The sequence below is a fragment of the Osmerus eperlanus genome, chromosome 2, assembly GCF_963692335.1.
Source record: "Osmerus eperlanus chromosome 2, fOsmEpe2.1, whole genome shotgun sequence".
NCBI classification, from domain to species: Eukaryota; Metazoa; Chordata; class Actinopteri; order Osmeriformes; family Osmeridae; genus Osmerus; species Osmerus eperlanus.
In genome coordinates this window covers 21,914,564-21,940,592 of record NC_085019.1, presented here as the reverse complement: position 1 = coordinate 21,940,592, position 26,029 = coordinate 21,914,564, and the positions used below count along the sequence as shown (strand labels likewise).

The 26,029-nt window shown below is 45.7% G+C and overlaps 2 protein-coding genes across 5 annotated transcripts; one reads left to right on the top strand and one right to left on the bottom strand.

Annotated features, from left to right (window-relative positions):
- Positions 1-547: 547 nt before the first annotated feature.
- Positions 548-18,588, bottom strand: LOC134015241 (choline transporter-like protein 2). 4 transcript variants are annotated; one of them, XM_062454646.1, is made up of 22 exons: positions 18,406-18,588; positions 10,683-10,731; positions 10,495-10,568; positions 10,061-10,145; positions 9,739-9,823; positions 9,515-9,628; positions 9,254-9,314; positions 8,485-8,608; positions 8,221-8,304; positions 8,000-8,112; positions 7,528-7,659; positions 6,703-6,802; positions 6,322-6,414; positions 5,986-6,070; positions 5,544-5,806; positions 5,321-5,415; positions 4,976-5,079; positions 4,695-4,768; positions 4,550-4,620; positions 4,282-4,370; positions 4,004-4,088; positions 548-3,122 (listed from the first exon to the last, which is right to left on the bottom strand). In XM_062454646.1, exons 1-22 carry the CDS (start codon positions 18,434-18,436, stop codon positions 2,920-2,922), a joined length of 2,214 nt encoding a protein of 737 aa, XP_062310630.1. In that variant the 5' UTR covers positions 18,437-18,588; the 3' UTR covers positions 548-2,919. The 4 variants fall into 4 exon arrangements, with proteins under 4 accessions (XP_062310630.1, XP_062310648.1, XP_062310622.1 ...); XM_062454664.1 differs by having other exon boundaries at positions 548-1,652; positions 18,406-18,587; XM_062454638.1 differs by lacking the exon at positions 18,406-18,588 and adding an exon at positions 12,687-13,370.
- Positions 18,589-19,983: 1,395 nt separating this feature from the next.
- LOC134015262 (glutaryl-CoA dehydrogenase, mitochondrial-like) lies at positions 19,984-26,003 on the top strand. The gene is made up of 12 exons (XM_062454676.1): positions 19,984-20,070; positions 20,627-20,740; positions 20,840-20,875; positions 21,032-21,172; positions 21,446-21,508; positions 21,908-22,078; positions 22,341-22,470; positions 23,513-23,729; positions 23,844-23,947; positions 24,232-24,357; positions 24,614-24,774; positions 25,287-26,003. Exons 2-12 carry the CDS (start codon positions 20,638-20,640, stop codon positions 25,358-25,360), a joined length of 1,326 nt encoding a protein of 441 aa, XP_062310660.1. The 5' UTR covers positions 19,984-20,070; positions 20,627-20,637; the 3' UTR covers positions 25,361-26,003.
- The last annotated feature ends 26 nt before the right edge of the window (positions 26,004-26,029 follow it).

The following is a 26,029-nucleotide window of genomic DNA, read 5'->3' as shown; positions in this document are numbered from 1 at the left end:
AAATGTTTTGCCCATCAGGAGAAACTAGGGGTTCAATATTGTGCTCTTGGACAGTTCAACACATGGCCAGGAGGAGTCAGAGATCCAACTACCAACCTTGTGATTAGTGCTTGAACCTCTCTATCCCCTGAATGAATTAAGACATTGTTTACATGTGGCCCCTGGAGCCTATACATTTGTTTATTGTTTGATTTGTTCATCAAAGATAAATCAAACTTTTCTCCGATTCTGTATGAGTGAATACTTAAATCAAAGTATTTTACGGTCCAAAAAAAAAATCATGTAAATAAATGTATTTAACCCAAGTCTACAGTAATGGAACTGTAGTGAGCAGGCTATTCTCTGTGAACCCTCATCTGGGTCTTGACAACGCCAATCTAGTTTATCTCTACGAGCAGAGAGTAAAGAATGGGTGTGCTCCAAATCAGAACTGATCAGCTGTACTTCGTTAAATAATTGACTGTGAGCACCTCCTTGTGGTGGATGAGTAGAAAACAAAAGGTTGCTTTCCCAGCACACAAAACGCCAGTCCAAACAGGTTTATGTAAAAAAAATCCATTTTATTTTAATTTATAGAAACAACACACTGACATGCCAAATACCACAGGTTAATTTTACTATGCATGCTAAGTTTACACATGACACACAAAAAGACTGCTTCAAACTGTGCTTAAGAGCCCTTGAGAGAAAAGGTTTAGTTGCATGTTTGCGGACACGTAATGGTGCCCTCAGGAGCTGGTATAGAAAGAAGGCATTAAGGTTGCTGATAAATATAGGGATGCCAAGAGGCTTGAATATAAACAGCTCTGGTAAAAATTAAAAGGAATTGGAAGTATTGACAAAAGCATTCTTTAGTATTCATTGAAATAGTTGCATAGTATTCATGAGGTTCGATTATCAAAAACTGAAACTGACAGAAACGAGACCTTTTCTGTGCAGACCTGCAGTATATATATAAATATATATATATATATATATATATATATATATATATATATATATATATATATATATATATATATATATATATATATATATATGACTATAGATTAGTTCTTTGCCCGCCTTCATGTAACTCACTCCAAAACAATATTCCACATAAAATACCTGTACCTCAAATATTTGTGCTGATATTTGAGAAAGTGAGATCAAACACGAACCAAACAAGATTGTCATAAGTACATTTTTCATTCAGGAGGTGTCAAATATATATATTTAAATCCTAAAAACGACTACAAGGCAAATCCAAAACACCTGACAAAATCCTGGCTCGGATGCAGCTCTGGCTTCCAGCATTAAACTTCATTTGGGAACTTTTACACAACCTGAACCAGAGGGGACGGCACCTGGTGTGTATGTGTAGACATATGACACTACCGAGATCACACACACAATTACATAAGTGTTCCAGCACAATAGTTTTGGCTAAATCCCGGCTTTAAAAAATGCATATTCCACTACATTTGGAACTTCAAACTCAAACCAAGATGGACGTCAGCCTGACTTTCCTTCCTCCCATGCACACCTCCGTCCCCAGGGGGCGCTCTACTCCGCAGGCTCCGCCTTGTTCTTCTTCTTCAGGACTTGGAGGAGGCTTTCGGACATCAAGTATGGTCTCTCTGCACTGCCGTCATTCCTCTCGAGGTCCTCCACTGAAGAACACAAACGTATAATTAGGTACTCAAGATCAGCCTTTCATGTCAAACATCTACAACAAAAGGCCAGACAAGATGCAGATAGCCACGTGGAAGACAGCATCATATGTAATAACATGGAAACGGTTCTCTACAGCTGGAAAAAGTCAACATACATCCAAACATTCGCCTGCCTTGCTGTGAATCCAGCTTATGAAGGGTCACAGTAACTGTATGGTAAAACATCTAGACAATTCTGGTAAGATCTCCCATTCATCTGGGTCCCCCCACATTTAGAACGCCGAGAGGGAAAAAAAGGAGTGGCAGAAGCAGGAAATGGAAAATCAGGTCTCTTTAATCCTGAAGTGATCATAAGCACGACTACCAACATGCAGAAAGGGCACAGAGGAAAGGGAGGCACAGGAGACTCAGTATGAAAGCTCTACCACAGAGATGAATACCCTAACAAACTGTTCCTCTTTAAATATTATTTTTCACAATAATGATCCGACAGAAGTCAGGCTGTCCTGGGGGTTTCTGATCTACTATGTTTACTGGAACTACCCTGTAAAATGTGGACTTGAGGCACAAGTCACCTAGTTTTGCGTGTCTGCTCCACCAGATGAAGGGAATGCAACAACTTACGGCTCAGTTGACATTGTTAGTGAAACAGTGCTACAATGTGCAAGTGAAGACTGTGCCTTTTAAAACCAGGGTGATGAAACGCTTGTGTCGACAGGCAGTCATTGCAAGTCAAGAGGTGTTTCATTAGACTGGATTGATTTTGATAGACTCTCAAATAGAGATGGTCGTCAGGGTAACAGCTCTATCAGGAAGGTACCAAAGGATACAAAACGATCACTTAATGGCTGTTGCTATCAGTGAATCGGTCTTGAGAAATAAAAGTGCACTTAACGTTGTTCAAGTAGTACCACAGATTAATATTGATAAGTGCTATAGTAATCTAAACCATAAATTACATTACTTTAGCTGGAAGTTTATAAATGAGGCACATGACTTGGCTTCAGGTAGGAAGGGGGTTAAGACATGAGAACACTTCCTACAGTTCAAGGTTTAAGCAAACCTCAATATACAGTCCTTGAAAAGACTTCAAAACACCATTTGACCACGGTCTGCGATTCAACTACAGTGTCTTCCCTCTACAGTCCAAATGCTTCAAACTTCTATGCACTCCTACAAGAAAAGGAATTTGAGTGGACTTGAAGACCTCCGCCTCTTGACCTAGTTCTGCCCATCAACGGCATCCCTGCTCTAACTACTCCAGTTAACCCGTGTCCTCCTCTTCCTTCTTCTCCCCTTCCTGTGGCTGCAGTCGGAGCTGGACCTCCTGGCTGTCGGACCGCAGAGGTACAGAGGCCTCCGGGTCCACGTTCTCAGGAGCCTTGTTCTCCCACAGGATGTCATGGAGGGTCGCTGACATGAAATATGGACGCTCCGCCGAACCGTCATTTCTCTCCAGGTCCTCGCCTTCAAGTTGCCGTGTGTGAGTGCGTGTGTGTGTGCGCGTGTGAGTGCGCGTGTGAGTGCGTGTGTGAGTGCGTGCGTGTGTGAGTGCGTGTGTGAGTGCGTGTGTGTGTGCGTGAGTGCGTGTGTTATTTAAAAATAAATCAGGGATAGGGCGTGTTTCGTGGTTTAGGGATGGTCAGATTGATTATTTAAAACCAAGACAAGGACAGTGAGTCAGAAGGAAGGGAAATATTGAGGCAGAGAGGATAAATGGAGGAATATTGATTTGAGGGAGAGAGAGAAACAAGAGACAGAGAAAGAGAAAGTCAAAATCTCAAGCGAAAGCATCCCACATGCATTTTAGGTTTTGCCAAAACACCCAGAACACCCAAATCACCAATTATTAGCAAGTTACTATTGAGTTCAGGTTACCATTCAGCCATATTAGTACACAATACACAGCGCTGATATAGCAGTAAAGCATTACAAAAGACCCAATCATGCAATTGGGAGCAGAGACAGTCCACCTCCATGCAATCACATCTTCAAGAAGTTAGCAAAAGATCACCATAACGTGTTCTAATTTACAATAAACATGAATTTGATAGCAGAGGTTTGTAAAGTTGACCATGATGTAAAGCCATAACTTGAAGCCAGCCCAGAACATTACATTAAAATTACATTTCTGGAAATGTAACAGACTTCAGCTCAACTTGGGGGAGGTACTGGGGTGTGACTTCTCTGTACGATAAGACTACAACCCCCTGCGTCCCTCAAACCTGACCTCTTCTTGTACCTGGAGGCCTCTGCTCACCTCCTCCTCTACGTCACGTTATATATGCATGCCATGTGTACAGTATACATGTGCAGTGAAACAGAGGGGTCGTCATGGCGATACTCACAGAAGCAGAGGAAGAGAGTGTCCACGCACATGGCGTACACGCTGAAGAACCCATGGGCGATGAGATATGACCCGACAACCACAGTCTGTGGACAGACAGAAACGTCACAAACCACTCCCAACAGTCCACACTCCATTAGTATACTGGATATTGTCTATATGTCTTTTCACTACGTTCTGGGTTAACACGGTGGAATTGTTTTTGCAATTTCGTTGCTTCTTGTTGCTGTATGTGAAAATCTTTGCCAGTGTTGTGTCAACTTAAGGCCACAGACTTACCAGGATAGGCACCCAGTAATAGTGCAGATTGGGGGCTGTGTTTTCCAACGCCTTCACCCTCCCAGAGAAGAAGAAGAACGCAAAGATTCCTGAGAAAAGAAGTAGGGAGAACCGGTCTCAGATATGTACTACAAAATGAGCAGTGATTCTTTTATGGATCATTATTATTACATGTACAAGACGCAATGGTCAAACTAGAGGACTTGGAAGTTCAAGGTGTTGATTAGTTTATGGATTTACTAAAAACAAGTCCTAGTGGCTGACTTACCCACGAGGCCCACAATGAGCAGTTTACCCAGGAACAACAGGAAGTCTGTCACCTTGTCCAGGACGGCAACCCTGAGGTGTTAAAACGTCAAATGTATCACAGAACTCAGTTATGGAACTCCCCCCTCACACTCGACCTCACTCACCTGATCATGTTCCTCATGAGGAGTAAAAAGGCATCACTGGCGGATGCGCAAAAGTTTTTGCCATATATCGCTACCTGAGGGGTGGCAGAAATACAGATGAGAACTTGGGGCTTTCAAAACCATGACCTTCCCTTTTCCTCCACAGTGAGAGCCGAGTACACCGGGGCTCCAGGAGTCCAACATTTGCATCCACACCAGCTCACAAGCATAGTGGTTTACAGTTGTATCCACTCTAGTAACAGGTCACAGAAGAAACAGTTTGTTTTGCGATGAGAGGTTACCATGATGTAGGCGTTCCTGTTGAGGAACTTGATGAATTTCTCCAGACACCAGAAGCAGCACTTGAGGCAGCAGAGTAGGAACTTAGTGCACTTGTTCTCTGTTCCTGAAGAGACAATGAACAGCAGGCAAAAAGAACAGTAACTCAACACAACATATTAGTTCATTAGATTTCCCTCAAAACTACAAAGATGTCCATCATTTGTATATTATTTGTATCTATTCAAATCGGCTGCTGTAACGGTGACATTTCCCCAGGGTGGGATAAATAAAGTCAACCAATCAATGAATAAAGCAAATCAATGTGTGATGGTCTGTCCCACTGTGTCCAGAGCAGGCTGACCAACCTTTGAGCTTGTGGTCCAGGTACTCCAGCAGAACCCTGATGACCTGGACAATGGAGAGGATCAGAGAACCAAAGGCCAGAGATCCTGTGTGGTACCTGGCCAGGATATAGAAAGAGTTACAGTATCTACAACGCACACACCTGCCTGAGAGATCAAATCGCACACCCGAGACACCCCCCGATAAACGGATACGCCTGAGAGATCTCCCCAGACACACACACACCTGAGAGATCTCCCTAGGGAGGCGAAGACAGGGAAAGCCGGCATGTCGTCGGGCTTAACGAAGGCCCAGTAGTAGGAGGCGAAGGCCCCGGCCAGGGTCATCTGACCCAGCGCCGTGACAAAGTTGGCGCACCAGAAGAACAGGAAGACGTTGTAGAACTGCAGGCCGATCAGGTACTTGTGGTAGGGCGTCTCGCCACCGTACAAGGCAAACAGACACTGGGCGTCTGGGCAGCTGGCCTTCATGGCAGAGGTGGTGAAGTTCTGGGAGGAGGAGAGAATGAACAAACGAACGAACAAGGGAAAGAAAGGAGAGGGGAAGAGAGGGTGATAAGGGAAACAGTCGAGGAAGACTGAAATGAAATGAAGAAATTAAGACTGAAATGACTAAAAAAGACTAAAACAGGATGCACATGTGAAAGTGAGGCAGCGGTGGGACTTACAGCTGGGTCGCAGTTCTGTCTGGAGTACTCACACGCCGTCTCGTTGAACACCTTATAGATGGGCTCATTAGACGTGGATAGGAAACTGGGCAGGGCTGTCAAGGACTACATCAGGAAGGACAGAAAACTACAAATCCCAACACTTAGCCAGCCAGCGCCAGTTCAGGCATGGGGCAGCAAAATATCAGATGGCATCTTGGTCCTAAACCAGTTACTTCAAAACGTGGGTACACAGGGCTTTTGCGTCACTTTGTGCACATGAAGGGACTACAATACATCTCCATAGTGATGTAGTTCTTACTCGGATGACTCCATTTCCCAGGTGATTAAGGATACACAGCGGTGACAGCCCAGTAGGCGATGACCATCGCCAGGAGGACAAAGGTGAAGAGGGGGTAGAACAGAGACGACATCACATGCCCTATGGCCCTGAAATCAAAACACAAAACACGTCAAGAAGCTAGCCAATCAAGAGGAACCCCACGTGACCAGACCATCTACAGGCTCAAGTTGGCCACGTTTCCATTTGTCAAGGAGCTTCTGTTGGTAAACGCCCTCGTCAGCCGGTTTCATCAATCCGTTCTCCCTCCCCAGTCAGACACATGCAGTTGGAAGTCAAGCACTCCGGACCCTTCCATTTCCCCCCCCCCCCCCCCCCGTCTTCCTAATGGGCTGTACAACCAGAGTAGCAGACACACTGTCTGGTTGTGTCCTGACCTGCTGGCCTCCTTGATGAGGGCGATGGCGATAAGGATCCTCTTCCTGAGGAAGATGAGCAGGAGGATGATGACGACCTCCACGATGGCCAGGATGATAACTGAGGGAGAAATGATTCTATCCTTGGTGACATTTTATTTGAAGGGGGTGTGCATGAGACTGGCTTGACACTTATAACCATGACATGGCCTGGATGAATCTTTATGGGTGTTTATGACTTGTCATTAGGTCATTTTTTATGTAACAATGACATTGGGATGTCTGTTACGACAACTTGACATTAACCAAGACAACAAACTGTCACTGTCTTTGTTGTGACAACTTGACATTACACCGAACTACACCCCTGCATGAGCCTCTCATCCATTAGTGGATGCACGCTTGCTTCAGCGCGGTGATACGATTGGCAAGTGTCGTTTGGCAGAAACAAAATGGTTCCTACATAAAACTGCTCACAACAACGTTTGTGGATTATCTTGGGTGACCGGGTCATGATTTCTGGAAAGAGACATTGCTGTTGAGTTTTTCCAAATATGATTTTGTTGTTGCTTTGAGCACCATCAGATCTAGTTCCATTATATTCTAAAGGTGGCAGACATCTCCACAGCCATCCATCTCTAAAACTCATACCAAAACAATCTAAAGATGGATAAACTGAGGTGAGAGTCAAGTTGTCAAAGACAGACAGGTTTTGTTGTCTTGGTTAACGTAAAGTTGTCACAACAAAGACATTCCAAAAATGTCAACTTCTCAGTTTCAGTAAGACTTCGGTTGCTAGGTGGTAAGGCGGGGTTTTGGGACAGGTTACAGAAAGGTTCTACTCACTGAAGGCCAGCCAGGTCTGTCTGATCTGGAGGTAGACAGCGAAGTCCGTCTGGAAGCCCAGGTCCTGCAGTGTAACGTCTGAACCAGGAGTTTCCTTCAAGGAGACGTACTCCATGGAGCAGTGGAAAATGCCTGACACGCAACACACACGGTGGCCACAAGGGGAGACATAAACATTTTTTACGGCTCCGTATCGGGAGTGACACTTCACCTGCTACTCCGTAACATAAATGTGGTTACAAGAGCCACCCAGGAGCCACCTGGCCAGCTTACCGGGAGTCAGGTGGCTGAGCGGTTAGGGAATCGGGCTAGTAATCAGAAGGTTGTTGGTTCGATTCCCGGCAGTGCAAAATGACGTTGTGTCCTTGGGCAAGGCACTTCACCCTACTTGCCTCGGGGGGAATGTCCCTGTACTTACTGTAAGTCGCTCTGGATAAGAGCGTCTGCTAAAATGTAAAATGTAAAAATGTACCGTATCCTATGACCAGGATCACCAAGACGATCATCACCCAGACCATGATGCCTGCCAGGAAGCGCAGGAGGACGATGAACAGGAGGCTGGTGAGCATGGCGATGACCAAGCCTCTGGAGTGAGGAGAAGGGAGAGAAACCATGTTACATTTTAGACCGTGTTACTCGCCGGTAAATTCAATTCAAAGGGAGCCACGCCGAGAACGGAGTAGAGCCTCTTACATGAGGATCCAGTACCAGGAGTGAGTGTAATCCTCAAAGATCTTCATAGCCACCTGGCGTGCCTCGATCACCACTGTGGCGTTCCTACAGGAACACACAAGGCACTCACATCGCAGGACTCTCATAGACCACAACACAGCCACTACAGGATGGGCTACGTGGGGAAGTATTAGGGTGCAAAGACACCAAAAAGACCCTTGGGATGAGGGAGGGGCGTAAAGCTATCATCCCTCCAGTCCGAGCAGAGGCCACCAGTGAGCTTACTTGACCCCTGCCACCAGGTCCTTGGCGTCTCGCATTGTCCCCGAGCCGTCATCAAAATGGGAGCTGTTTCCCACGGTGATCTCGCCTCCCTTTTGGCCCAGGGCTGGGAAGCATCTCCGTGTGACTGTGTGTGTGCGTGTGTGCAGGAATAGAAATGGAAAAAAAACACTGAGCAACAAGCACAGCAAACATCTCCTCTTATTGTCCAGCTTGTCACATTCTGAATACACAAAGGGTACCAGAGGGAACTAGGATGAGTGGGCCAGTAATGGGAGTAAGAGTTAGTGACGTGGGTTAGGGTTAGGGATGTGGGTTAGGGTTAGGGATGGTGACGTGGGTTAGGGTTAGTGACGTGGGTTAGGGTTAGTGATGTGGGTTAGGGTTAGTGACGTGGGTTAGGGTTAGTGACGTGGGTTAGGGTTAGGGATGTGGGTTAGGGATGGTGACGTGGGTTAGGGTTAGTGACGTGGGTTAGGGTTAGTGATGTGGGTTAGGGTTAGTGACGTGGGTTAGGGTTAGTGACGTGGGTTAGGGTTAGGGATGGGGGTTAGGGTTAGTGATGGGGGTTAGGGTTATGGATGGGGGTTAGGGATGTGGGTTAGGGTTGGTGATGTGGGTTAGGGTTAGTGATGTGGGTTAGGGCTAGTGATGTGGGTTAGGGTTGGTGATGTGGGTTAGGGTTAGGGATGTGGGTTAGGGTTAGGGATGTGGGTTAGGGTTAGTGATGTGGGTTATATGTAGAGGTTGGAGGGACAGACAGCAGACTTACAGGGCTTGCTAGGAGTCAACATGGCAGGACAGAGGCCAGCTTTCAGGATCTCTGGGACAGTCTGAAACACACGGCCAAGGGCAAGACTACATTCTCAGACACTGGTTCAGATAATTACATAAACATTGATTTAATTTCTTCAGACAGAAAGGGCAACGTAGTTTTGGAAATTAACCATTTTCACTCAGGCATTTATCAGAGTCCATGAAATTAGATTATTTGAAAGCCATGACAAGGAAAGATTCCTGGCATTTTAATCACCATTTTGTCAGTCAACCCCTCCTGGCAGAAGTTCTTGTAATATTTGAAGTCTTCTTTGTTGACGTAAGCCTTGACGAGGGTCATAAACTTATCAGGGCACTTCTGCACACACATCTGGGGGGGGGGGGGGGGGAGGGGTCACAAGAAACAGTGTGTGAAGCAAGATCAGACAAATAATATGACGGTAAGAAGATAGAGATTCGGTGTGGTGTGGGTGGACCTACTTGCGTGGTAGGACACTGGAACTCCAGCAGCACCAAGGGACTGGCACACTTCATGATGTTGAAGTAGAACAAAAAGGGCTTCTGACTGCAGAAATAACACACACACACACACACACACATCTCGGTCAGCACACACAAATACAAGCACAAACACACACAGGAAGAGGGTAGCACACACAAATACAAGCGCACACATACGCAAGTTTCAGTTTTCGGAGAATCCCCAAAGAAATGCGGTGAATAAACAGCAAGGAGACAACAATGAGTCAACGGCCTGGGGGTAGTGCTCCCAGATCCTGCTCAGTGTCCTGGGATGACTTACTCCAGAGGGGTGCCGATCTGCCCACAGAACTGCCCTCTGCTGTCCGTGGGGTAGATCACCTTCCTGGGGTCGCCCTGAGACCAGGCTGGGGGCAGGAGAGGACACACAGGGGTCATTACCACCCAGAGAGACGGCTGGATGTTTGACTTAAAACAAGAGAGGAACCTCCACCACTAGAGTTCGTCCAGGTTCCTAAACACATACCGTAGGGATTTACATTCAAACTATTAGGTTTAGCCACTTAACACATGCATTTATCCAAAGAAATGTGCACATACTAAGTGCAGCAAATTATCAAGGACTATACTTGCACAGAATTACAGTGGTTATTGCCAAGAAAGAGAGGAAATGACATCACATCTCCCATACAGCATCACAATTAGGTCCATTTTCTCAGGTGCCACACGATCTTAGGGGTCGGCTAAGGTCCTTACCAAGTATACCCACAGCAACATAGCCCAGTATGGCGATGATGAAGAGGACGCAGCATATGATGTCAGTGCAGCCTCTGGAGAGAGGAGGACAGGCAGATCAGTGATGCTTCGGTTAAGGCAGCAGGGCTGTAAGGGCCGACATCATTAAAAAGGCCGACATCATTAAAAGGAACATTAAATTCTCTCACCTGTTATAGATGGGGCCCTTAAAAGTGGGGTCATATTTTCTTGGTTCACCTGCACACACAAAACAGTAGCGTCATGAGAACTACTCCTCTGAAACAGCTTACAAAACATGTTTTGGAGACGGTCTTGTGAACGATGAATGAGATTGTAACCCGTGCATTCCACTCCCGATACTACATTACCCTCCTCAATGTGTAACAATGGCTGCCAAATAACTTTTAATCTCAAGTACTCTAGAGCAGGAATGAATGAGCATGACAAAAACATAGACGTGAGTTCGATCTGATTCATGGGAATCATAAATACTTCAAATTGCTATCCTTCCCTTTACCCCACTCCCCCTCTCCTTCCCCAGGCAGTCATATCATTCGTCGCTCTAGAGTAACACAGACACACCCGGCAACCAGAGAGATTCCTCCCTGGTGACTAAGCACCCACTGTGCAGCATGTAATCCTGCAGTACCACCCTGCAACCACTTGAGGTCAGCAACACCAGTATACGGCTAAAGCTTCTATTGACCTCTCCCTCCACACAATATAATCCTCAGACGGCGAGACGACCAGTCCAGAGACCAAAACAACTAAACCAGAGACTGGCTGATAGTACAATATAAAAACACTCCCATATAAAAACACTCCCAATCTACAACTGCGGTTGTTAACTGAGGAGAGGCTGTTAATCTCTCAGTGCTAGAAGTCCAGAGTCTGAGAAATCTGCTTCTCTGGGTTCAGCCGTCACCAGCTGAAACCTACAGTCACTTGGAGCGTCCTGTTGCAGTAAGACACCTGGACCCCTGAGGCTTTTTCCATAAAGCGAGTTTAGGGGGAAAATCCATGTCAGGTAAAGTAACTGACATAAGCCTGGCTTATTCGGTAAACTCTCTTTATGGAACAGGCCCCGTTCATGTATCAACTGTCAACAAACACTGAGACCGAGGCTTCGCTCCGGAGAGATTAGAAGGATGTGACATCAGCGTCGTTTTAGTTCAGTTATCATTATACGGCAGGAAGAGCACAAGCCAAAATCAATTATCTACCCGGAGTCTAGAGCAGAAGGTTAAGCTGTATCACAAACTTAATTTAGACCTCAAAAGAACAAGAATGGTGTCATGGTGATCACTGATGATACTTGACCGTAGCCAACCCCCACCACACACACACACACACACACACACACACGTCTGTGAGAAGATTCCACAGTCCCAGGCCTCTAGACTCTGGATATCGATGCATGATGTTCTGCGTGGCGTCATGGCCCATTAATAATGCACACGGCCGACGTTCATGCAGCCGCTAATGCAGCCGCTAATGCAGCCATGCATTTCCTGGACCTGAGCTCAGACAAACATGACTCCACTGGGCACGCTCAGCAACTCAGCTCCACTCAGGCCGGGAGATGCTGGGAGAGAGGATGTGTGGCTGAACGGGACGCTAGCCTGAGGTGCTCAGAGTGAGTTAGGAGGACCAAGCCATGTTAGACACATGTAAATGCTGGCCTAGCCCCATAGCTACCACAGAGCACAGTAAACAAGGGTACCAGGCACCTTTTAACTGGGTTTAATCAATGTGTACACACACAGACAGACAGAGGGACACACACAGCCTTATTTGATTAAGGAAAGAGAAAACACTGATAAAAAAGAAAAGCTGCCGTGTACTTCAGTCCACCTGTACAATCAGCTTTGCCGACCAGCAATCCGCCCACACCCGTTCCCAGGCTGGCCAACCATGCTGACACAATGATACTGACGCTCCCGTTTCACCTTTGAGCTGCATTCTACACCCAACAAGTTACTCCAACACCTTCGACAAGCTAGTGACAGTTTATCTTGTTCAGGAGTGGGATACCCGCCAACAACCCAGTCAATGAGTGTTGGCAAGAGACACACAACACCAACCATGTGGTACTAGATACATTACCGTTTGTACACAAGGTAGATACTGGGAAGATACTTTGGCCCTGGCAAAACAACATGCATCATCAAAGAGTTTAGAAGTTACAGTACCATTTTTTCCGTAAAAGTTCTCTTCTGGCATCTTGAATTCCTTTCAGGGGTCGATCTTGGAACTGACTTTCCCTCTCCTTCCTCCTCTTCTTTGGGCTTATGTTTTTAATATGACCCTTCCCTTCCTTTCAAGACAACCATGTACAAAAGTACGAACGATTCGAAACGCGTCTAAGGAGAGAGCGGGAGGGAGCTGGAGAAACTTGTCCAACCAGTCCTGAGCAACTCTGCACAGGGGTTCCTCACCGTCCTCTGCTCTTCCCCCAACAGCTGCACGTCTCAAACCTCGGCCTCACCTGTTCACATTTCTCTCTTTCTCTTCCCTTTTTTCCACTCGACAGAGAGCTCTTTTGTCTATTCCGGCTCCTGTCTTCGTACCCTGTTCTCTTTCTCAGTTTCCCTGCCCTCTTTAGAGAGTCAGGCACGTAGGGCCAGCAGGTAGCACACCTACAGAGAGAGGGGAGGGGTGGGAAGCAGGGCTGAAGGGTGGAGACACAATGGCTTGTTTTTGTACACTGGCTCGCCCCTCCCCCTCTGAGGAAAAACGAGAGCGAAAGAGAGAAACTTTTCCTTCAGATTTACAAGCAGGATCGGCGCGAGCACGGACTCTAGCATAGAACTGTTTTCCAATCGAAATCCGTGCAAGCGAGTGAACGAGTGCTTCAGGGTGAGTTGAACTGACGACAAGGGTATTTGCAAGATAAGGTGGTGGTTGATGAGATGCAGGTGTGCTGGTAATTAAGTCAGCCGCACAAGCCGAGCACACAACGTCAAACTACCTGATCAACCTCACCCAGCCAACACTCTATTTTGACTTGCAAATCTAACTGAGATCATCTCACCTAATAAGTAGTACCTGATGTATCCCAACAATCATTGTCAAAGTAGATGGGTATAAAGTTCTTGTTTTATCCATTCAAATGACAATTGCACTTTTCATTTTAAGAAAAAAAAAAGTTTACGTTTATAATAGTCAGGTGAGATTTTGCTAAGCCTTGTGTGCATGTTCCCCAGTCTCAGCTATGTATTCTCCCCCTGGTGGTCATGCTACAACACTGCAGCTGGTTCCACCCAGCCTCCCTAGCACTGTCCAACTGTCAATCCAAACCACATCCTGTTTATAGAGCTCTAACTTCTGGTGGTGCATACTAGAAGGAAATTCCACATTGTGGGTGCTTTCTACCAGTCTGAATCAGCAGTCAAATATTGAATGTGTTGGTTTCCAGTGCATGTAAGGAGAGGATATTCTGTGGACATTGAGAGACGAGTACAGTCTAAGTCTGTTTAGACACAGCACATAGTAAACACTTCTGGTACAGTGCTTAAAAAGTTCATCTGGAATGAATCTGAAAAACGTTCCATGCTGTTCTGTTTCATTATGGCTCTCATGTTATTGCTCTGGGTTCGCTTTGGGCTGGGCCAACTCTCCACCCACTCACAAGAGAAGAGAACTTCTTTCTTCTTGTGAATTTTAGCACGACGCTAGACCTCTACTTCTGGTGAATCTCTGCCTGTAGGTTCCTCGGAAGACGTCAAGCACATTGGAAACGGCTCTGCCTGCACAAACGGGTCGTCAAGGTGGTGCCATCCCAAAATAAAGGCTGGTCTACATTTAAAAAGAACAAAAGGTTACAATATTAGCTCATCAACATGCTAGTGATTTGTGTATCTGTAGGGGGATATTTAGGAGGAGACAGTGGATGATTCTGTATTTCTATACTTAAAACAGCCCATCAGCACTGGTAGCAGTAGGACTCATTGTTAAGGCAGTTGGCAGTGTGTGGTATTACTGGTCCTATCTTTTTTGTCAAAAATCGCCCGTCTGAAACGATCTAGGCTAATTCTATTTCTTGGTTTCTGCCCTGTCATGTTGCTAATGGCCTAGAAGGTTGGCTACTTCCACTGAAAATGATATTTGCTACATCCCTAAGAATAGTCAGTGGCTAGGTCGTGATTAACAACAATGCTACAACATCTCCAGAATCTGTCTTAGGAAAACAGTTCCTTAGACAACGTCTAGTCTTTTAGGACTTCCCAGATCTGTGGGAGGGTTGCCTTGGTGTATTTTTGTCTCCATTTATTTTTCACGGTCATTTCCTGCGGGGAGATTCCACCCATTCTTGTCCCTCTCCACTCTCCCTCCCCTCATCTTTTCTCTGACTCACACCCTCTCCTAGTTATCCACTCATCTTCTTCTCTGCTCTGACCCATCCTCCCATCCTCTCTTACTCACTCCCTTCACTACGCTTCACCCACTTGCATACCAACACAGTCCTTGCTGCTCCAATGGCAGCAGCTCTCTCCTTCTCCTCTCAGTCTCTCCTTCTCCTCTCAGTCTCTCCTTCTCCTCTGTCTCTCCTTCTTCTCCTCTCAGTCTCTCCTTCTCCTCTCAGTCTCTCCTTCTCTCAGTCTCTCCTTCTCCTCTCAGTCTCTCCTTCTCCTCTCAGTCTCTCCTTTCCTCTCAGTCTCTCCTTCTCCACTCAGTCTCTCCTCCTTCTCCTCTCAGTCTCTCCTCCTTCTCCTCTCAGTCTCTCCTTCTTCTCCTCTCAGTCTCTCCTTCTTCTCCTCTCAGTCTCTCCTTCTCCTCTCAAGTCTCTCCTTCTCCTCTGTCTCTCCTTCTTCTCCTCTCAGTCTCTCCTTCTCCTCTCAGTCTCTCCTTTCCTCTCAGTCTCTCCTTCTCCTCTCAGTCTCTCCTTCTCCTCTGTCTCTCCTTCTCCCCTCAGTCTCTCCTTCTCCTCTGTCTCTCCTTCTCCTCTCAGTCTCTCCTTCTCCTCTCAGTCTCTCCTTCTCCTCTCATTCTCTCCTTCTCCTCTCAGTCTCTCCTTCGTGTCTCGTTCTGTCTCTCATCACAGACAGCTGATGTGGTGTGGAGAAGAGTGCTTACTGTGAACATCATTCTGCTGACGATCAACAGTGGGGCCGCTGTAGTGACACTGCGGTTTCAGTTTTACAAAACCAGAAAAGGAGGTTTCTAGACATCGTCTATGGGATGTGTGTCTTGTATCGTCTTCAGACCTCTTTGCCTCTAATGTCTTCACAGTTGGACTAGATGATAATGACAGGTACAGTTCCGACCATATATACAGTACGAACAACAGGAGTGTACTGGTGACAGCTTGCCGTCAAAACAAGGTCTCTAGATGAGGAGTGGACATTTTGAGAAGTCTGTGAAATCACCACTTGGTTGTGAACTTTTTAAACAAATAAAACCTTAATTACATTCAGAGACAGTTGCTCTTTGTGTCTGGCGCCAGTTTACCTCTACAGAATAAGCGGGAAAAATAGAGCACAGCTTCAGCAGCATTGTAAGTACCAACTCATAAACAATGGAGAAAACCGGATTACATTCACTGAAATGCAGAAGGAATGTCAACAACAACAGAAAATCCATGAGACTACACACAGAATCTGACTGTACAAACAATCTAACAATCTAGCCAATCGTTGGCAACTCTGGCAAGTGCCCTTTCTAACCACTGATTATGTATATGTTTATATGTATATATTTTGCATATTCTAATTCCGTCTGTATGGTGTATGCACTGGCCTTCGCCCTCTGTGTCATCAGGACTGACAGAAACTCATGAGAATCCCAGCCCAGGTCAACAGCTATGGAGACCAGTCAGGAAAGGGAAGGTCAGGTGGGGCCGACTGGCACATTACACAAATAGACTGAGTCTTCCTGAAGGTTCCTGTGAGGGAGGTCCCATAACACACAACCCAACTATTAAAAGGGCTGGCCCTGACAGCCTATTCTTTTCTCCACCTTCTTTCTGACCCGAACGGCGTCTTCACTGCCTTCTGTCTGTCTGTAGAGACTGAAGCGTGTCAGGGTGGGAACACAGCAATTGCTGTGATACAAAACAGCCGAACTGGGAACCTAAATTATAAATGTCCCTGACGAGCTAAAAAACGACAACATGGCAAACTGACAGGCTCTTGAAGTGAAGATCTGAGTGACTCAGTGAATCAGGTTACAAAACCACTCTCCTATTTATGTCTTATAATTATACATCATATAAGACTGCTTATGGCTGCAGGCAGGCTGTGATCCAGCCTGGGCCCCTCTTATTGAGGCTTCCTGGTCTATCATGGCCTGAAATTACTCCATGATGTGAGAGAGAACTTGGCCTAGCCTAGCTGCTAGCTATGTTTGGAGGACTACACCCACCAATACTGCATAGGAGGCTCGAAAGTACCAGGAAAAGCTTAATTACAACCTGAAAAACATTGGGTTGTGGAGGGGGAGATCTACGCCTATACTCTCCAGGATGTACCCTCGGCTGTTTGGTAAAGAAAATGACAAAGATCCAGTGCGGATGTTGAATATCCCTGAGTATTGTCTTGTGTGTCTTGTGGGGAATGTTGGCCCTTCTGCTAATTGCTTTGTTTCTGACCCTCTTATGTAGTCCAGGCAGTTGAAAAAAACAACAATGAGCTGCCAAAGAAAAAAAACGGACCCTGTGTCATTCTAGCTGTTGATGACCTCATAATAACCTGCCAATGCTATATATTATTCATTTACCGATGGGGTATGTTTTCTGCTGTTCAAGTACCATTACTTCCTTTTGTTCATTACTTAATGAGTCATAACAGGAATTGAGTAATTTTATGGGCAATATTTTGTGTCTCGTTGAATAGTCAGTCTTGTGCAAGATGTTGGTGACATTTTAGACTTTCCATAAAAACTCTCTTCTTGCTTGTGTGTTGTGGGAGAGTGTGAGAACGAGTGTGTGTATGTGTGTGTGTGTGAGAGAGAGAGACAGAGACAGAGACAGGAGGAAAGAAAGAGAGAGGAATCATAGGAGTTTATAAAATCAATTAGTGATCATGGGATGCACAGAGAGAGGATAAGGGTGTGTTCACCAAAAAGGATGGAAACATTAAAGCACATTATGGCTGGAGGGGGATGTGAGACTAACGAGTCAGCCATCAAGCTGACCTTTCACCTCCTGACAGTGCTGTACAATCATCAAAATCCCTATCAAATATCAGACGATATCTGCACATGTATGCCAAGGTATAACATCTGAGAATAGCACATTTCTTAGCCTATTTTTCCATCCTTTGCAAAAAACCACCATACAACTGGGTGTGTCACCACAAGAAGATTGTTTACAGGGTATGTTTAAATCACAATTACAACTGCTGAAAAAGATGTACAGAGCCAAATATTTAAAACATCTCAAGCACAATTTTCAGTTCAGACATTTCTAATATAGAAGGTATTTTTTAATTATCCCTTCTATACTTAGCTGGGAGTTACACGTTGTGTCTGCATACGGCTGGTAGATACCAAGCTTACCATGCCATTCTGAGGAATGTAACAGCAACAAGACATGAAAACCCTGTGGGGCAGGACAACCCAGGCAATAAAGTATAGTCTTAACTCAAAATAACTATTGCAAATTGCAAATATCAGGAGCATTGAAACCTCCTGAATAGATAACAGATATATCATAACTCATAATTTGCCTTTTCATATCATGAAAACATGAAATGAATAAGAGCATATGAGAATATATGCAACTGAGAAACCATGAAACACAGTCAAATTTGCGTATTAATAACAATGACGTGAGAGGCTGTGTGTAATACAAAAGCTTGTCTGGGTATAAACGACACATTTGATTGAGTGAGCATGGACTTCACTGACAAATCAGGACAGATGCACGTCTACATGGTCTGCTGTGTTGGTCGAGGACACTCGAAAACTTACCATATTTCGGTTTCTCTTGTAGTTCCATCATGAAATGGTGTAAAGACTTGTAAAGGAAATCCTAAAAGCTACGCACCATAATTCCCAATCTTGATGGAAAAGGTTGACGTGAACATGAACGTGGGTCAATGTTACTAGTCTGCCGAAGTCTACTGACAATCTGTACTCACTTCATAACATTTACTTTGACATTCCTTACTGGAGAGAATTGACCAATGAATGCTGGCGAAGTTTTGATCGACAAACAAACAAACCATTCCCTGGACGTACAGTAGGCGGGAACTAGTGCATGCACCGCTATTCCAACGGAGCGTTATTATCTATTTATTACAGTCAGTCCCCACCTAGCTCCACACTGTCCGATGCATGTGAGTCATAAAAGTTATATCTCATTACCTTCAGATGAGCTAAGGACGATAGTTATCTTCAAAGTAAAATACGAATGTATGGATCACTATTAGTGGTTGATTATTCTTTCACAAAATATGATCAGGACCTGAATAAGTTACTTTATCAACATTATTTAACACCACCAAATACTGTAATGAATATCACCTGTTCATTTATAATTTAGCCGAACAGCTGGTCAATGCCATATGTCTGTGTGTGTTGTGTAAGTGAATGACTGAAGTCCTCCTAAAATCTAAAAAGACTAGTCAGGTTTCTAGTATTTCATTTAAAACTCACAGTAGATAGCCAAACAAATAGCCTAAATAATAAAAGACACTAGACACCCCTCCACCCTCCCACCCCACCCCCACCCATCAAAGGGCATTTATATGATGTATACTATTTAATTCCTGAACTCCTTTCTGTTCTACAGTTTTTAAACTATATGTCTGCATGGTGACTGATCAGATGTGGTGTGGTGGTATCCTCCCCTCCAGATTTTGTCAACTTGTTGTTGAATGCTGCACTCTGCTGGTAAACCCAGGCCCAGATACAGTACAATTCCTTCTTAAAATAGTAATCTGTAAATGTTTTGTTTGAAATGTATTCATGTTCTAATAGTATAGGCCTACACATTGATAAAACACTTTGATAGTTTAAATGAACTCATATGGGTCTTACTTCGTATGGTGTCAATTTATGGCTGATCATTCATAAGTAGTTCACCAATCTTGGCTGATTGGACATCATGAATGACAAGCAATCATTAAAGTTAAACATTCAATGCTTTAATCACTGATTTTTTTTTAAATCAATGCTTGAGGCAAAGGTCTGGGGGACTGTTTATTCTGGGAAAAGAAATTATCCCATGGCCACGCCCTGTCGATATACGCCCCGAAAATAAACCAATCCGGTTCTTTCCTCTTCGGACGTGTCTACGGTAGGGACTACGGAGAGACCTCAGAAAGTAGACATTTTTTGTGATGATGACAGTAGTACATTCAGGGTAACGTATGTATTTAGGCAACATTTTTCATCAGGTGTGTGTACCTTCTTATATCAAAATGATGTGAGTATTGTGTAGGTCATGTTCAGTTAAAATGTTGATGAAATTAGAATCTTTCCCTAAACTGAAGTAAGATAAGACACACTCAACATGGCGACATATCATAACCACGAAGAGCTATTGACGTTTGTCTTTTTAGCTATCTTAGCTTGCTACCTGTCTGAAGGGAAAGTCAGGTCACGGATTGCTACATTGTACAGTAACAGCAGGTCAGTATGTTTATTATCATAAGTGCGCTTGCTGTTATTAACTACCCTAGCTAGGAATTGAATGTTTTAGTGCCTGTTATCTGTAATGCTAGTGGCAGTGGTGACAGCTTCTAAATAAATAGCCGATTCATGACTTTAGTACGATCTATTTAACTAGCAAGCATATCAGAGTTAGCTTGAACAAGCTAGCTAGCTGCTAACTCCGTCCTATATGTAACTAGCTTGCTAGGTCTTTTGTTATTTCTCAGCATTCGAAGTTCTCAACATTTATTTTAACTAATGTATTTAGACTCTAGACTAGACTACGCAACTCGCCACGACTCAAGTGTGTGTCGTTGTGTGTTTCCTTTGTGATAGTGTGTAGTGTGTGTGTGTGTGTGTGTGTGTGTGTGTGTATGTGGTTGGGAAAAATAACCCACCAACTTGGTGAATCTATTTACCTGTAAACGAAGTGGACAAAAGGTCGACTATTCGCCTAGTCGTCAACGTTGTGAAGTTAGATTGCTTTGCTAATTGCATGTTACATAATTACAATGATGTGCCTTACCTCCGAAAGGTGCACTGACCATGGCATTGAGAGGCGCTGTGTGCCGTCTGCTCGGCAACTCACAGAGATGCGCCATTATCACGTCTTCCAGAGCACAGGGAACCGCCGCACCTGCACAGTGGGGTATGAGGAAGATAGATAACCCATAATAACTCGCTTGCCGTTGGCAACTCTTTCATCCAAGTAAGCATTGTATGTGTCATCACAACCTTGTTCCCACAGATGCCGAGAAGTCAAGTGAGAAGAAAGCAAAAGCGCGTACGTTGACAAATCTACCGCCTCGAATCACCGTCTCCCGCCATACTTCACCCGTGTCGCTTTGATCACTTTAACTTGAATTTCAACACGCACGTGCTTTCAGTTATGGTTTAAATGCCGTCTAATCATGCTGTGTCACCCCCACCCTCCCCCCAGCCAAGGTCAAGTTTAACTGGCAAGATGGCCTGGAGCTGGAGGGTCAGCTGACTGAAGAGGAGATCATGATCAGGGACTCTTTCCGTACCTACTGCCAAGACAAACTCATGCCCCGCATCCTTATGGCCAACAGACATGAAGGTGCGACAGAAACCCATACGCTGGAAGCTGCTGGGCTGCTTAGGCACTTTTCCTCAGACACTCAGTCCTTCATCCCAGTATGCTGACACTCACGTCACCCGGGTACTAGGTTAAACGCACTGAAGAAGACGACATCAGACCAAACGCACGAAACAAACCGAATGCCAGATTTCTTCTACTCCTCAAAGTTGCACTTCTGCCTGTTATAGAATGTAGAAGGTTGCTGTATTTCCAACCGACAAATGAATAACCGGTCTGTTTTCTCGTCCTCAGTGTTCCATCGTGAGATAGTGTCAGAGATGGGAGAACTAGGTGTACTCGGCCCCACTATTAAAGGTAAGAAACAACAACCTTTTTATTCAGGCTCTGTGTTTATTTAATCTGCTAGCTAGACTTTTCGTACGTCAAGAACAAATGGATCAAGCCCACAGTCTGGTTTTCACGACTAAGCCAACCACAATATCCTGACTGGCATGCTTGCTGTTGGACATACCACAATTCACAGCTCAGAAGTCGAAACTGAGAGGGATTTGGCTTTTTGTGGAGTGGACTTTGGTCATTCACCTCACGGGTGATGGAGCGACCAGGATATTTGTTTTAAGTAGCCCCCGCTTGCTGTTTGCGTCATCCCAGAAAACACTAGAACACAGCGATGAATTGACCGCTTGAAATGTGGACGATCTCATTCATGGACTCTCGTCTCCCTCTCCGTCCTCTCCCCTGCCTGACGTCCAGGGTATGGCTGTGCCGGGACCAGCTACGTGGCCTACGGGCTGATCGCCAGGGAGGTGGAGAGGGTGGACAGCGGCTACAGGTCGGTGATGAGCGTCCAGTCCTCCCTGGTCATGCACCCCATCTACGCCTACGGGACCGAGGAGCAGAAGGAGAAGTACCTCCCCAGGCTCGGTGAGGACAGCGGGGGTGGGGGTGGGGGGGTGGGGGGGGGGTCGGGTAGCAGCACGTTTCTACCATCTTCCTGGAGGACACCGTTTCACCTTATTACCTTTCAAATCATTTCGAGTTTTCATGTGTTCGATTTGAAGGAGATTGAGACCTCAATAAGGGATTCTCGACAGACTTATTCTATCCCATACATTTGTTTGTGACGAAACTAGGTGCAGTCAAATGCCCCATGCTTTAATGTGATCTCTGATACGACCCCCCCTAGCGCGTGGAGAGATCCTGGGCTGTTTCGGCCTCACGGAACCCAATCACGGCAGCGACCCCTCCGGCATGGAGACCAAGGCCAAGTACAACCCGTCCAGCCGCACGTTCACCGTCTCGGGCTCCAAAACCTGGTGAGACACGACGACGACGACGGGGGGGGGGGGGGGTGCTCTGCTTCTCTGCTCCGAACTCTGTTGTCTCTTTTGATCTTGGGTCCTACAGCAGCTGCTCTGCTTGCGTGCACACATGAACACCTGCAGTGTGGTCTGCACTGCCCTGTCCAAAGCAGCCTCGAGGAGATAGCCTTGTTCGGCATGTTGGTTTGATCCTTCCGGTTGTCTGTGTCCTTCTTGGCTATTCTCTTTGATATCTGCCGATTTTATAGCCTGTGGTACATAGTATGCTTTGAATCAACACACAGCAGATACTAATGACACCAGAAATGGTCATAACCTGACGATAATAATACCTGACGATGCCAAATTCCAGGCTTGAAATAGATATCTCTCAGCACTTGGGGTAGACATGCAGTCCTTTATAACAGCGTATTTCAGCTTCCACTCTAATCACATTGCAACAGCATACAATGTGAAGACGCATGTTTTGAATGTACTTTTTCCCCCGGCTATATTTAGTCAAGGTCGAGTCTATACCTAGAAGCTTTGGGGTTGTAAACATGCCACTTCCTATGTCCTGTCCGTCCACAAGGTGGAGCTGTTTAAGTGCATTCTAATATGAGGCATATTGGATTGCACTCCCATGCAGGGTGCTCATATTTCGCTTTGCCTATGATACTTAGCTTAGCAGCAAAGAACTGAACTTCAGCAGCTACCAAGCATTAAGGGGAGTACACACTGAGAACTGACCTTTATGTCTGTGCCTACTTCAGGTTCTCTGGCAGAGACGGATGTTTGATACCCAATAGATCTTAATTAGTAACCAATCTGAGCCTGTGGTTAGAGATCCGGGGCGAAATGTAATTATGTCATGATTCTACACTGCTACTTAAGCACGTTCAAGAACCCTCAACTGTCCATATTCGTCAACATTCTAACCATAAGATATATAAACACATCTACAGGACGGTTTCTCAACACAGTGCCCTGTTAGGCCCCCTCCCTCCTCCACGCACTGTAGTGACGCGGTTTCCTGTCCCCTCTCTCGCCCCCTCAGGATCACCAACTCGCCCGAGGCCGACATCGCGGTGGTCTGGGCCAAGTGCGAGGACGGGAAGGTGCGCGGCTTCATCCTGGAGCGCGGCATGAAGGGCTTCTCCACGCCCAAGATCGAGGGCAAGTTCTCCCTGCGGGCGTCCGCCACGGGCATGATCGTCATGGATGACGTGGAGGTCCCCGAGGAGAACCTGCTGCCGAAAGTCTCCGGCCTGGCGGTAAAGGGGGGCGCGAGCTCTACAGATGATGTGACCGCGTGTGTGTGTGTTGTGGTTCTCCTGCTCTCTCTCTGGTTGGCAGTGTCTCACGTCTGTGCTCTCTCGGGGTTCCAGGGTCCCTTCGGATGCCTGAACAACGCCCGCTACGGTATCGCCTGGGGAGCGCTGGGGGCGGCAGAGTTCTGCTTCCACGCCGCGCGCCAGTACACACTGGACAGGTGGGACAGCTGGACAGCTTGTAGACCTGTTTATGAACAATTTCAGGATAACAGGATGTTTTGTACACGGGAACTCCATACAGTGTTATGTTTATAATAATAATAGTAATATTGAATGAAACTCAGCCTGCCTGCTGTACACCACCTCATAGCTCACAGCTGTCTTGTCTGGTGTCTCTCTCTCTCTCTCACACACACACCTTTTCTCTCTCTCCCTCTCTCTCCCTCTCTCTCTCTCTCTCTCTCTCTCTCTCTCTCTCTCTCTCTCTCTCTCTCTCTCTCAGGATCCAGTTTGGGGTGCCTCTGGCCAGGAACCAGCTGATGCAGAAGAAGATGGCCGACATGCTGACTGAGATCACCATCGGCCTGCAGGCCTGCCTGCAACTGGGCAGGCTCATCGACGACAAGAAGTACGTAGGGGCTGGACACGGCGAACCCTGACGGGTGGTTTTGTAGATGTCAAAAACAACCTCATAAGAGGACCAAACTCAGATTAAACCACATATATGTCAACCATCAAATTCATCACATAACATGGGGAGAGAGCTGGCATTTTAGAGAACACAGGGGGCCTGGAAACAAAGAATACCTCGACGGATCAGATGACTCTTAGGTACGGCGTGTAGAAAAGGGGGTGACGTGTGTTGCGGGTTCTTCCCCCGTCAGAGCGGCCCCGGAGATGATCTCCATGCTGAAGAGGAACAGCTGTGGCAAGTCCCTGGACATCGCCCGGCACGCCCGAGACATGCTGGGGGGCAACGGCATCTCCGACGAGTACCACATCATCCGCCACGTCATGAACCTGGAGGCCGTCAACACCTACGAAGGTGAGGAGGGTGGAGGGGAGGGGAGAGGAGGGTGGATGGGTGGGTCAGTGCACATTCTGTCCAGCAGGGGGCAGTATGGGAGCACTAGACATGGGAGGAAAGTATTGCTTTTGCCACAATTAAGACCCGCAGAGATCTTTAACCCTTGTGCTGCCTTCGGGTCACATGACCCAAAGTTCATAACGAACCATCGTTGTGTTTACCCAATTTTACCCAATACAAAAAATATATATATTTTAACCTTTGCAATGTGGGGGTCTGAGACAGCCCAAAGGTTAAAAGAAAATGCTTCACTTTGTTTTTGTATGCGTTAAATTTGTCGCAATACGAAGGTGTGTTAAAATGACTGATGGGTCAGAATGACCCGAAGATAACACAAGGGTTAAGACATTCCCTGCAGAAGACACAATCTGTATTTTCTTCACACATTTAGTTTGGTGGATATTCCCAGATTATGCATTGCTGCCACCCTCCATTCCAAATGTGTGCTTATTGTTTCTGGTCTTCCACAGGTACCCATGACATCCATGCTCTGATTCTGGGCAGAGCTATCACTGGACTACAGTCCTTCACTGTGGGGAAGTAGACTGCCAGAAGCTGTTAGCACCTCTACAGACAACAACTAATATAAACCACCCTTCAAACTGCTTCTGAACAATGCTTAAGTAGCTGGCAGTTTGCTGAAATGGACTGTCAACCATAATGCCAAGGTTTTCTCTCTCCTAAGTTTGTAGATTGTGTACATTAAATCGTTATTTTGAGGGAATAACCAGGTATAGGTTTTAAGAGAAGTTTATCACTGAACCTTTGGGCTGTTGTGAACTGTAATTATTTTAGGCAGATTTTCAATTCCTACTAAAGCTATTTTTCTACTCTCAGTCTCAAAGTCCTGACTTTCTGAACATAAGTTAGAAAGTTTCATTCTAACCAATTTCAATTAAAAGGGATAAAGTGTTACTTTATTCAAAGGATTTAAAATGTTTTCGGGGGGGAAACGGTTTAGATTGAGGTCCAGATGTGAACTTGGGACTGAGTCTTCAGATCTGTGTTTGTGAGTACCAAAGTTCAAACTCACAACCTCTCATCATTTCTCGTGGTTAAATTTCACTTAAGCCTTTTGAGGAAATGTTTTTTGAGGGTTAAGATGTAATCTGTTGGCACTTTATGAGCTCATTAACCAGATGTGGTCATGCATGGTTTGAATAAAGCTTTTCTGAGCTTAACTTAAACATTTTGGGGTTTGTTTCAATTATGT